This window comes from Harpegnathos saltator, unplaced genomic scaffold (assembly GCF_003227715.2).
Source record: "Harpegnathos saltator strain DR-91 unplaced genomic scaffold, Hsal_v8.6 scaffold111, whole genome shotgun sequence".
Taxonomy (NCBI): Eukaryota; Metazoa; Arthropoda; class Insecta; order Hymenoptera; family Formicidae; genus Harpegnathos; species Harpegnathos saltator.
The window spans coordinates 814,399-827,454 of NW_020229886.1; the positions used below are offsets into that span (position 1 = coordinate 814,399).

The 13,056-nt window shown below is 36.7% G+C and overlaps 1 protein-coding gene across 8 annotated transcripts in view; it reads left to right on the forward strand.

The window, feature by feature from the left end:
* LOC105190868 (diacylglycerol kinase theta) overlaps nucleotides 1-3,323 on the forward strand; it is a 37,030-nt gene extending 33,707 nt beyond the window's left edge. For 5 of the 8 annotated variants that reach the window (XM_025301104.1, XM_025301098.1, XM_011153858.3 and 2 more), the window contains 4 exons: nucleotides 44-371; nucleotides 471-630; nucleotides 1,408-1,515; nucleotides 2,686-3,323. In XM_025301104.1, coding sequence (XP_025156889.1) covers nucleotides 44-371; nucleotides 471-630; nucleotides 1,408-1,515; nucleotides 2,686-2,799 — 710 coding nt within the window. In that variant the 3' untranslated portion in view covers nucleotides 2,800-3,323. Of the gene's footprint in view, nucleotides 1-43; nucleotides 372-470; nucleotides 631-1,407; nucleotides 1,516-1,955; nucleotides 2,048-2,685 lie in introns of all 8 variants that reach the window. The other 3 variants (XM_025301108.1, XM_025301122.1, XM_011153856.3) reach the window with 3 other exon arrangements.
* Nucleotides 3,324-13,056: the final 9,733 nt, after the last annotated feature.

Here is a 13,056-nt window from a genome sequence, read left to right on the forward strand (position 1 = left end):
AAAGAAAAGGTGAAAAAAATGTTGCCGTGCATTTTTTTCTTAGTGAAAAAGAAAAAAATGTCACGGTGCCGTTTACTTATTCCAGGGGCATCGAGTGGCGAAGATAATGCCCAAATGTTTGTAATGAATAATTATTTTGGCCTCGGCGTAGACGCTGATTTATGTTTAGACTTTCATAACGCGAGAGAAGAGAACCCTAATAAGTTCAAAAGCAGATTACGGAATAAAGGCGTGTATGTGACGATGGGCTTGCGCAAAATGGTCAAGCGTAAGCCTTGCAAAGATTTGCACAAAGAAATTCGTTTGGAAGTAGATGGTAAATTAGTCGATTTACCACAAGTGGAAGGAATCATCATTCTGAATATTTTAAAGTAATTATTATTTTTTATTTAACGCCACAAAAGAAGAAGAGTATATTGCATCTTTTGTCTTAAACGAGCTTTCTCTTTCTTTCTCTCCTTTCAATTTAGTTGGGGCTCTGGTGCTAATCCCTGGGGACCCGATACGAAAGAAGATCAGTTTCATACCCCCAATCATTGGGATGGTATGTTAGAAGTCGTCGGGGTCACCGGCGTAATGCATCTTGGACAAATACAGTCCGGCTTACGCACGGGTATGAGGATAGCACAGGTGAGAATTTCGGTCCAAGTCGCCCAATGCTCAAGAAATAAAGTCCCGGATAAATTATAATCACAAAATTTGTCATCGATGCAACTGCAACTGCGTGCATGGGTATATACAGGGTATCCAAAAAGTTCCGGACCGGTAAAATATCTCGAAAATAAGATATTTCAGAAAAAATGTTCCATATAAGAGTTGTATGATTGGAAGGGGGCATAAAACAACTATATCGGAAGAAAAAGTGGTACTAGACTTTTTTACTCTATTTGGTCTCAAGAATGTATTGTTACAATATCGCCTTGACTTTTGTTAATTTGATGATTTTGAAATTTCCACAAGTCGATAAGTTAACAAAAGTCAGGGTGCTATTATAATAATATATTCTTAAAACTAAATAGAGTAAAAAAGTCTAGTATCACTTTTTCTTCCGACAAATAGTTACTGTAAGTTAAGTATTAAAAAAGTTATCAAGTTTTTCTCAAATATCTCAAAATTAGGCAAATAAAAAAAAGTTGTTCAAATTAATTAATAGAAAAAGACGGTAATAAAAATATGAGGTTTCTATTTAAAAAAAGTAATGATCAATGAATATCTCGATAGTGAAGCCATCTATAAACAAATTGATATAGTTGTTTTATGTCTCTCTTGAAACCATACAACTTTTGTTGGAAACAAATTTTTTTCTAAAATGCTTGGTTTTCGAGATATTTTACGGGTCCGGGATTTTTTGGACACCCTGTATATGATGTATATTCTCGCTCATTCTTGACGCATTTCGAACGACAGGGCGGGCACATAAGAATGAACCTGAACTCTGATATACCTGTACAAGTGGACGGTGAACCGTGGATCATGAGTCCGGGAGAAGTCATGGTCCTGAAGTCCGCGCTCAAGGTAATATCTCGTTGTAGAATCTCACCGAGAACCCCATAATTCCACAAAAATAACCGACAGAATGTAACGTAGAATCACATGTCTGTTGAACACAATGGTTTGCAATATGTCAAGATCAATATATATGTGTTGATAATCCCTGATAACTGTATGAAGTGTATACAAAGAAAATGTGACCACCCTTTTCTCTTACTGTTCGGGTTTACGTAGAATAATGGGGCGTAACGTACGTTCTTTTTTTTGTGGCACGTATACTTTTTACAAAAGCATCTGTATGTATTGGTTTATAATCCTTTTATTTCGTTTCACATTTTACATCAATGCTCTCTACATATTCTCCGTAAGAAAGCGTAACCTGATTGCTGACACTCATCAGCGCATGCTTTCCTTTCCTTTATTGCACTCGACTAATATTTTCCTTGTTCCTTTGTTCACTTCAGGCTACCATGTTGAAGAAAAATAAGATCAAGCGTCGCAATACCGAACCATCGATTCTACCTGCTAATGGGGAGGGGGGCAAGAGCACGGACGAGTAATCCAACCATGCCACAGCTTATAACCGCTTGCTCGCTCGTTTTTAGTCTCTCTCTCTCTCTTTCTCTCTCTCTCTCTCTCTCTCTCTCTCTCTCTCTCTCTCTCTCTCTCTCTCTCTCTCTCTCTCTCTCTCTCTCTTGTTGTGGACACGCGCGCGCGCGAGATTTCAGCCTAGGCTCTTCGCGATGTGTGCGCGTGAACGCGCATATGCAAAGCGGAAGCCTCGGCATAATGAACGTGCCGTCTGAGCGATTCATCTATGGAAAAAGAAGCAAGAGGATAATAAAATAAAAAGGGAAATATCCGGTCCCTCCTTGTTGATGCATGTAAAACCGATCAACTTCCGTAATGATTGTCGTAATGATGCCTCAATCCAACGCAACTAGCTCGAGCTTGTAATGTGTGGATTAGAGCATTCTATTACCGGATAGTAATATTTAGCTTTTATGAGAATAACGTTTCTTCTTCTTCTTCTTCTTCTTCTACTATTTCTTTCCCTTCATTTTCTATATATGACATGATTCGTTGATCCTGAGTTCGTAATTTCTATTTCTATTTTCTATCTCGTCAATGGCATTGACTGACATTTTTTATCGACTAGTCCTTTGTGCATTCCTTGATCCTGTCCCTTCCTAGGCGACGATGCTGAAGAAGACGAAGGGTAAAATGAAGCGACGGAACACTGAATCCAGCATGCAGTTGGCGCTACAGGCTGCACCACCGAACGAACCGGACACGGAAACCTTCTGAGTGAATGAAGAAACATTATGTGAAAGTGAATGAGAATATGTTGCCGTGATCGCAAGCACGTAGCCGCGCAGAGGACTCGATCTCGATTAAGCACAGTAATAATTGGCCTTTGAAATCGTCCAACGGCGGTTGCGCCCTGCACGAACTTAAACATAAGGCAAATACAACGCGAGAGGAAAAAATGAGAATCGAATAAACTCGACGAGAAAGCAGAGGGGGACAGGTAGATGAGATTTTCAAGTTACACGGACACATGTAAAACATATACACAGCATAAAAAATTCATAATGATTCTTAATGTTTGTTCTTACATTAATAGGAAGGAGAAAATAGATCTCATTTTTAAATGTTAATAATTATAGCACTGTACGTAGCTCTCTTACCAATCAATATTGTTTTAGTAAAATTATAATAGATCTTGACGGTATACATACACGACCATAGGCACACGCGACATACACACAAAACACGCATACACGCACTTGTTTACAGAGTGGTTTGAAAACACTTTTCTTCTATATATTTTCAAGACTCGGTCAATGGGACATTTTGTAAGAATCATTTAAACAATTGTCCCGTTGGATGTCAGCTACATTTCGAAATGCATCGAAGGGAGTGTTCAACCGTTCTGCCAATGAATGTACGCACATACATATACATATACAAGCAAACACAACACATTAAACAGTATTGGAGGAAGCTACGCGTTTACGCGTGCTCATGATGATATTAATTTATAAATATATATATACAGGATGTCCCGTTTTAAAAAACGCACCCCGATAATTCTTCAACGAAGCATTTTCAGCAAAAATATTTCGGACAAAAGTTGTATGATTTCAAGGGAGAAATAAAACAACTATACTATTAGTTTACAAATGGTACCACTTTCAAGATATTTATTGATCATTTTCTTAAATGAAAACCCCAATTTTTTATTACACTGTCTTTTTCTACCAATTAATTTAAACAACTTTTATCTGAAACATTTTTTTATTTGCCTAATATTTTTTTTAGATATTTAAGGAAAACTTGATAACTTTTTCAATATTTAACTCACGGTACCTCGCTATTTGTTGAAAGAAAAAGTGGTACTAGACTTTTTTTATTTACCTGGTCTCAAGAATATATTGTTACAATAGCGCCCTGACTTTTGTTAATTTGATGATTTTGAAATTTTCAAAAGTCAGTAAGTTAACAAGTCAGGGCACTATTATAACAATATATTCTTGGGATTAAATAGAGCAGAAATGTTTAATACCACTTTGTCTTCCGACAAATAGTTCGCGAGATATCGTGAGTTAAATATTGAAAAAGTTATTAAGTTTTCCTTAAATATCTTAATAAATAGTAGGCAAATAAGAAATGTTTCAGACAAAAGTTGTTTAAATTAATTGGTAGAAAAAGACGGTGTAATAAAAACTTGGGATTTCCATTTAAGAAAAGTAATGATCAGTGAATATCTCGAAAGTGGTGCCATGTGTAAACAAAATAGTATAGTTGTTTTATGTCCCCTTTGAAATCATACAACTTTTGTCCGAAATATTTTTGCTGAAGATGCTTCGTTGAAGAATTATCGAGATACGTTTTTTAAAATGGGACACCCTGTATATGTATATGTATATATTTATATATTTACGTTCCAAGCTTCATAATTGATGACGAGAAAGGGAATTCGTGTGTAATGTATATTTACGTTTCGTATGGTATTTTGCAGATCTTTTTCTACACACAGAGTTATTACGATACGAAACGTGAAACTCTGGACGAATATAAAAAAGAAAAAAGAATAAAAAAGAAATTCAAGCAGATCAGTTGTTAATGACATATTATAGAGTATTTATGATTAAATATTAATATTAATATATTTACATAATATTGTATTAGTACGACTTTAAGTTGTGATAATTGATTGTTGTGTATGTCTGGCTGCTGGGCAGTCTGGAATTCGTTAAGAACCAGTGGCAGTCAGAGTTTCCTAAAGTATGATTAATAAGCACAGATATAAATTAATATATCTTTTTCGTAAAACGATAAGGTCACATTGCGATGATCTTCCTGATGATCTTTGTTTTTGCTATCTTTTTCCTCTTGTAGGACGTTGTCTTGTAGGTCGTTAACATATTACAACGCCCCGCTCTTCTGTTGTCCTTCTCTCTTTCCTTTGGCATAGTTCGTGTATACAATATATTTCTGCGCTCATCGCCCTTTTTTGTCATATTAGTAATGGAATGTGTGTTGTTGATGGCACTGCCAAACTTCGTCGTCGTGGGAGATTGTCAGAGCTCCGAGTTGCCAGTCACTTTGCTAATCCGACTTGGATGCTAAACGCTTTGCCGATCTGTCTCTACGCGGCGGGGACGAAATACGAGAAGAAAGGACAGAGAGAGAGAGAGAGAGAGGGAGAGAGAGAGAGAGAGAGAGAGAGAGAGAGAGAGAGAGAGAGAGAGAGAGAGAGAGAGAGTGTGTGTGTGTGTGTGTAACGGCGGGCAGTGTACGCAAAAAGCGTCCGAGTCGGATTGGCAATGTGATTGGCAACTCTGACGGAGCTCTGACAGTCTCCCACGACGACGAAGTTTGGCAGTGCTATCAACAACACACATTCCATTACTAATATGACGAAAAAGGGCGAAGAGCGCAGAAATATATTGTATACACGACCTATGCCAAAGGAAAGAGAGGAGGACAACAGAAGAGCGGGGCGTTGTAATATGTTAACGAACCTACAAGAGAAAAAAGAGAGCAAAAACGAAGATCATCAGGATTGAGTGATGTACGAGAAGACAGGACACGCGAATCAAAGGCAATATATTGTTTATGAGCTACCAAAGTTCCCATATCTCTTGGTGCATTAAACGAACACACACAACACACATACATATACAGGGTGATTCAGAATTCCTATTACACACTTCTAGGGGTTATAGAGGGGACTTAGTAGATAAAGTTTTGATAAGGAATCCATGTCTGGAAAACGTACCGTTTCAATGCTACAATAATAAGATCGAATCAATTATGGTACATTTTCGGACATGAGTTCCTTATCAAAACTTTATCTACTAAGTCCCCTCTACAACCCTTAGAAGTGTGTAATAGAAATTCTGAACCTTATATACACACATGCACATGACTATCACAATACATCGAGTGTGATCTACTGATTCTCGAAGCACACGACACGAACATATACTTAAGCTCTGATGTCGCCCTCTCACATGCTGGGGATAATACGTTCGTATTGGATTTTCCTTCGTTAGCATTGCGCGACCGGGAAGAAAGAAAGACAAAATAAAAAAGACAACTTCGGTGCCAAAGAATTGTACATAGTATTATAAAAGTGTAGGGACTGTTATATAAAATATCAGTGTAATCGCGATGGCATTTAATGCGAAAATGTCGATGGACGACGAAGGAGAAGAGTGAGAGAGAGAGAGAGAGAGAGAGAGGGAGGGAGGGAGGGGGAGAGAGAGAGAGAGAGAGAGAGAGAGAGAGAGAGAGAGAGAGAGAGAGAGAGAGAGAGAGAGAGAGAGGACGAGAGAGAGAGAGAGAGAGAGAGAGAGAGAGAGAGAGAGAGAGAGAGAGAGAGAGAGAGAGAGAGAGAGAGAGAGAGAGAGAGAGAGAGAGAGAGAGAGAGAGAGAGAGAGAGAGAGAGAGAGAGAGAGAGAGAGAGAGAGAGAGAGAGAGATGTATGATGCAACGTGCGCGTGCGAAGTGCAGGGGGAGTACTTTCTACTTCGCGGGGAAGGACCCTTTTTGAATTACGCAATACGGTTCGTTGTTGCTCGTTGTGTCAGTGTTGATAAGAAGGACAAAAGGAGGAGACAGCGCGTACCTTTGATATACTGTGAGAAAGTAAATCAAAGGAAGAAACGGTAGAGGACTCTTAGTATGCTTTTAGTACGCGCTGTGAACTTAGTTAATTATGTAATTAGACCTTTCTTGGATGTTTTCATTTATGAAAATAATTATCAAGAAATTAATCATTTATAAGCTACAAAATTTCAAACGGAGGCGGTCATGCCCGGATGATTGATCGGGCCTCCGTGTATTACAACCTGCCGGCGATGCGGGCTCAATCGTTCATGTTCTTATATCCGGTGTGTCGATACATGAATGGCGCATCAACGGTAGATTGGAGAGTGAACATTTGTTAATCTGACCAAACTATATATATATATATATATATATATATATATATTTGCTGTTGCTATAAAAAATAGAGAAAAAATAAGCTATGAATAATCTATGTATAATAAATCAATGTATGTGCTACAAAGACGGTTATTTGCTCATTTATTTGTTCTCTTGGATTTTTACGTCAACCTGCGTTTTCTGCGACCTCCCTCTTTACATCTACTGTTACGTTCATGACCGAATTGTGTCGTAGCGATGTTTCTTACTTATGCTTGTGTACCGCTAGTTGATGTAACTGTTAATTATAATTTCCCACTCGGAAATGTAACTTTTATGTAACATACGTGTTACGTTGTATTTACGTTGTCGAGTGGAAAGTTATGACCAACTGTTATGTTGCTGTTACTTGGTATTTGCTGGTTGTACACTCGACCCTGCGAATACCTACTGATAGTTACTAAAAGTTTTCAGTCAGTCATATTGGATCTTAGCTATGAATATTTCTCACTTTATCTTCGGCCTAACAATTACGTATCAACCGTGACTGGTCAAGTCTGTTTAACGACAGATGTGTTTAGTCAATTCTGATAAAATAATTGGCCGATTAAATTAATCGAGGATGGTTGATTTAATTTGGCAAAAAGCGCCAAAAGAATTCAGTTCGTGGCTCTTTGCGGGCGACCCAGACATTAAGAATTTCTTTTTGCCTTCATTCAAATTTGTTGTGTGATTTTACATCAAGATTTTCAGAGCCCTAGTCCTTCGCCGTAGAACTCTTGGTTGACGGTGTCAGAAGTGAAGAAATTCATATTAAACACTGTTACGGATTAAAATATACTCATAAAGTGATATTCAATTCGTTCAATTTCTTTCCCCCTATCCTTTTAATTTTGCAAAATTAAAAAATTTCATCAGGGCAAAAATTAAAGAGCATTTGATACCAAATCCATCCATATACAGGGTGTCCCATTTAACCTGACAAATCGTAATACCTGGAAAACTACATGTCGGATCAAAGAAAGTGGATAATAAAATTTGTTCATCTCGAAGGGGGACATCCAATTATATCAAACTCGACCTCCCACCCCACTCCCGGGGGATGGGGGTGGGGGGCAACTTTGAAATCTTAAATGGAAACCCCTATTTCTTATTGTAGATTCGGATTCTACGCCACAAAATACGTAAGTTTCGTCCGAAACTTTTTTTTTATTCGTGATAGATGGCGCTGTAATCGCAAAAAATTAGATTTTCTGCAATTCTCCAGAAATGATCATTGGATTGAAAAATAAAAACATACCTGTTCAATATTTTTAAAAATATTTTTAAAAAACATAACAGTTATTACCCCCATCCCCTCGGGGTAGGGTGGGTGGTAACGTTTAAATCTCAAATGAGAACCCATATTTTTCATTGCAGAATTAGATTTTACGTGAAGTTTTTATGGAAATAATTTTTTTCATTCGTGATAGATAGCGTTGAATTTTTCCGAGAAACTACTTTTAGCGTTACCCAGGAACAACGACGAGGACGTAATAGCTTTCTGTTCCCTTCGGGGTGCTTGTTTTAGGTGAGTCCCCTTGCCTCTCACCATCGGGGTGCTTGTTTTAGGTGAATCCCCTCGCCTTTTACCATCGGGATGCTTGATTCAGGTGAGTCCCTTCACCTTCCACCATTTAATTAAATTAAATGCTCAAAATGATGACCTTGAACTTCAATGAACTTCAATAGTTTCTCGGAAAAATTCAACGCTATCTATCACGAATGAAAAAAATTGTTCCCATAAAAACTTCACGTAAAATCTAATTCTGCAATGAAAAATGTGGGTTCTTATTTGAGATTTGAACGTTACCACCCACCCTACCCCAAGGGGATGGGGGGGAATAACTGTTATTATGTTTTTTAAAAATATTTTTAAAAATATTGAACAGGTATTTTTTTATTTTTCAATCCAATGATCATTTCTGGAGAATTGCAGAAAATCTAATTTTTTGCGATTACAGCGCCATCACGAATAAAAAAAAAGTTTCGGACGAAACTTACGTATTTTGTGGCGTAGAATCCGAATCTGCAATAAAAAATGGGGGTTCCCATTTAAGATTTCAAAGTTGCCCCCCACCCCCATCCCCCGGGAGTGGGATGGGAGATCGAGTTTGATTTAATTGGATGTCCCCCTTCGAGACGAACAAATTTCATTACCCACTTTTTATGATCCGACATATAGTTTTCCAGATATTACGATTTGTCAGGTTAAATGGGACACCCTGTATAATAATACAATATGGTTATGATCAATTTTTAGGAAAATGAGATGATATCGTGCTATAGATTCCGCGCTGTAGATAGGCGTTGTGTTATTTTCTTTCAATTGCGCTGTATTCAATAATAACTCTCTTATGTCTCTTATGCATATTTCCTCATATTACAAAATGCAAGAGAGTTAATTTTACACAACATGCAACTTATTACACGAAATAAAGATGTTAGATAGATGAATGTGCATATACAGTATGTCTGATTTAAGTAGATATGCTTAATTATTTTTTAGAAAATTAAAAATACATAAAAATTGTTGAAACAAAAGTTGTTTGGTTTGAAGAGGGATATAAGACAGCGATAGCACTTTGTTTACAGATGATGCCATTTTCGAGATATTCATTGATCATAAATTTTCTTAAACGGAAATCGCAACATTTTATTATATCACCCTTTTCTACCAATTAATTTGAACAACTTTTGTCTGAAACATTTTTTATTTGCCTAACATTTTTTGAGATATTTAAGGATAACTTGATAATTTTTTATTATTTAACTTACGATATCTTTAATTGTTTGTCGGAACAAAAAATAGAGCATTATTGTACCAATATGTTCTTGAGACCAAATAGAGTAAAAAAGTCCCGTACTATTTTTTCTTCCGACAAACAGTTAGTGAGATATCGTAAGTTAAATATTGAAAAAGTTACCAAGTTATCCTTAAATATCTCAAAAAATATTAGGCAAATAAAAAAATGTTTCAGACAAAAGTTGTTCAAATTAATTATTAGAAAGAGATGATGTAATAAAAATTTAAGATTTCCATCTAAGAAAAGGGATGATTAATGAATATCTCAAAAGTGGCGCGATCTGTAAATAAAACGATATCGCTGTCTTATGTCTCCCTTCAAACCAAACAATTTTTGCCCAAAACATTTTTTTTCTTAAATGCTTTCCTAAAGAGATATTTTAGTGGAAACTTTAGAATGGGACACTCTGTATGTGTGTATATCCTCAGCAAGATTGTAATCTCTAATAATCGTTTGAACTCAGTTTTTTCTCGAATCTTGTACATATTTGGCTGTAGGAGTATTTAACGAGGATTACATTAGCATTCTAAAAGTTATGGAAACGATAGGAATAATTATTGGTCAGCAATGTAAGTTGTTTGTTGATTACGCAGATAAACGGCGACTCACACATATGGAAATCAAAAGTGCTAATACTAAAGAAAGCTCGTATGGCCAGCCAAAACAATGTAGAGAAATTACACGATTTTTACGAAGAATCAGAAAGGTTATTCTATGGGCCAGGAAAAAAATAGATTAGTCAGAAACATACTATAAGAATGAAAAAATAGTAACCGAAACTTTAAATGCGTTTTTCTCGAAACCATGTTTTATAAATTGGTTGACATCAGAATTCAAAAACTTATAATCGAGTCAGCTTCAGCTTTTAGATAATTCAATATAACAATTATATCTTTGGAGTGAACATATGAAAGCAATAAAAAATTAATAATAAACTATTTTTTATTGAAAAAGTGTCAAAGAATTGACGAAAAATCGGACTCCTTTTTAAACCAAATAAATTTTTTTTAAGGAAATCATATATTTTTCTTATCCGGATTGAGGTTCACGCTAAAGAGGTATTCATATAAAAAAAATGCTTTATATTTGTGCTCCAGATCATTCAAGCAGTGTACTAGGATCTCAAATCGTGACAATACACGATGCCTCGTGCGAAACGGCGCATAACTTAGCTAAATCTAATGAACTGCTTTGTAAAAATTTTTATTTCTTCGTTAAATATGTATAAAAGTCTCACTAATTTTCAATTTAATCGGAGTTATATTAGGAGTACAAATAAGTTTCCGCCGTTTTCTATTAAAAATTAGGAATTTATTGTGGAAGAACATTACGTTTTATTCAAAGTATTGTCCATCACTAGCCACTACTTTTTCCCATTTTTCTGGCAGTATTCGGATACCACGTCGGAAGAACTCTTCATCTTTTGAGGCTATCCATGAATCGACCCAATTTTTAGTATCATATGATGTAAAGCGCTGCTTAGACAGGCCATGTGCCATCGACCGGAACAAGTGATAATCGGAAGGGGCAATGTCTGGTGAATACGGCGGGTGGGGTAGGACTTCCCAATTAAATGTTTTCAAATAGGTTTTGACTGGTTTTGCAACATGTGGCCGAGCGTTGTCATGTAGGAGAATAATTTTGTCATGTCTGGAGTAATAATGGGCGCGTTTTTCCTTGAGTGTTCGGCTCAATCTCATTAATTGTGTTCGGTAGAGAGCTCCAGTAATGGTTTCGCTCGGTTTGAGCAACTCATAATACACGACACCAAGCTGATCCCACCAAATACACAGCATGAGTTTTTTCCATGAATATTCAGTTTGGCTGTCGATGTTGAAGCATGGCCAGGTGGTCCCCATGATTTTCTCTTCTTTGGGTTATCGTAGTGGATCCATTTTTCATCACCAATGACTATACGATGCAAAAAACCTTTTCTTTTATGCCTGGCAAACAGCATTTCACACGTGCAAAATCGGCGTTCAACGTATCTCGGCTTCGGTTCATATGGAACCCAATTTCCTTGTTTTTGAATCATTCCCAACGATTTTAAACGATGTGAAATTGTTTGTTGAGTTACTTCTAATGTAAGTGCAAGTTCTTCTTGCGTTTGTCACGAATCTTCCTCCAATAATGTTTCAAATTCCGTGTCTTCGTACACTTTCGGCCTTCTACTACATTCTTTGTCTTCCACGTCAAACTCACCGTTTTTAAACTTTTGAAACCACTCACGACAACTTCTCTCACTTAAAGCAGTCTCACCATATGCTTCTACAAGCAATCGATGCGCTTCAGCTGCAGATTTCTTCAAATTAAAGAAGTAAATCAAAAGTTCCCGCAAATGACGCTTAATCGGCACAAAACTTGACATTTTTTAACGAAAAAAATTATGTGATGCTGATACGGAGTCACTAATACTTCAAGATTATGTTGTTACCAGATGTCCAAACTTACGATATTACGTTTTACATCTGACAATTTCAACATAACCTTCTGGTGGGGCCATCTTTTGTCAAACGGCGGAAACTTATTTGTACTCCTAATAGTTTCCTAGACAAAATTCCTAAACTTACCTTATTTTTGAGCGCTCTGGATCATAAGGTCCCCATAAGGTTAAGCCGAATGAGAAGAAGAAGGTGACCCGATCAGATGCAAGTGCATCAGAGGAAACGAGACGATGCTTCAGCTGTGGCAGCAGTGACCATTTGGGCAAGATGTGTTCTGCAAGAAACCAAGGCGCTAAGTATTATAAATACAATCAATTCGGACATATCGCTAAGTCGTGTAAAGGACAGTCGAGATCATGAATCAATCTTTCGTTGGCTTATTGATTGAGGTAGTGATTTGAGTTTAATAAATCGCGAGTGTTACGAGAAAATAGGTTATTCTAAATTAAGAAGTGAAATTAAATTCGATGGATTAGGCCTGTTGAACAAGTCATACGATTCTTTTATAACGAAAATTGTTATCGATAATGAAGTGTATAAAATTGTATTTCATGTTATAGACGATCGAACGATGAAGCATGCAGTTTTAATTGGCGCAGACTTTTTGAATCAAGTTGAGTTACATTCTGTTAAAGGTAGGGTCACGATTCGCAAAATAGCACAAGAAGGGGCTAGTAATTCAGAGATATTAAAAGTTGAAGTATTAAAAGTTAACATGGAGGATGTAGATCCGTTTGATTTTTCATATATTGCTGAATAAGACACCCGACAAAAAGTAGAGACTACTGCTAAAAATTATAAGCCTAAAAAGATGCGCGAAGTTAGTGTTAAAATGT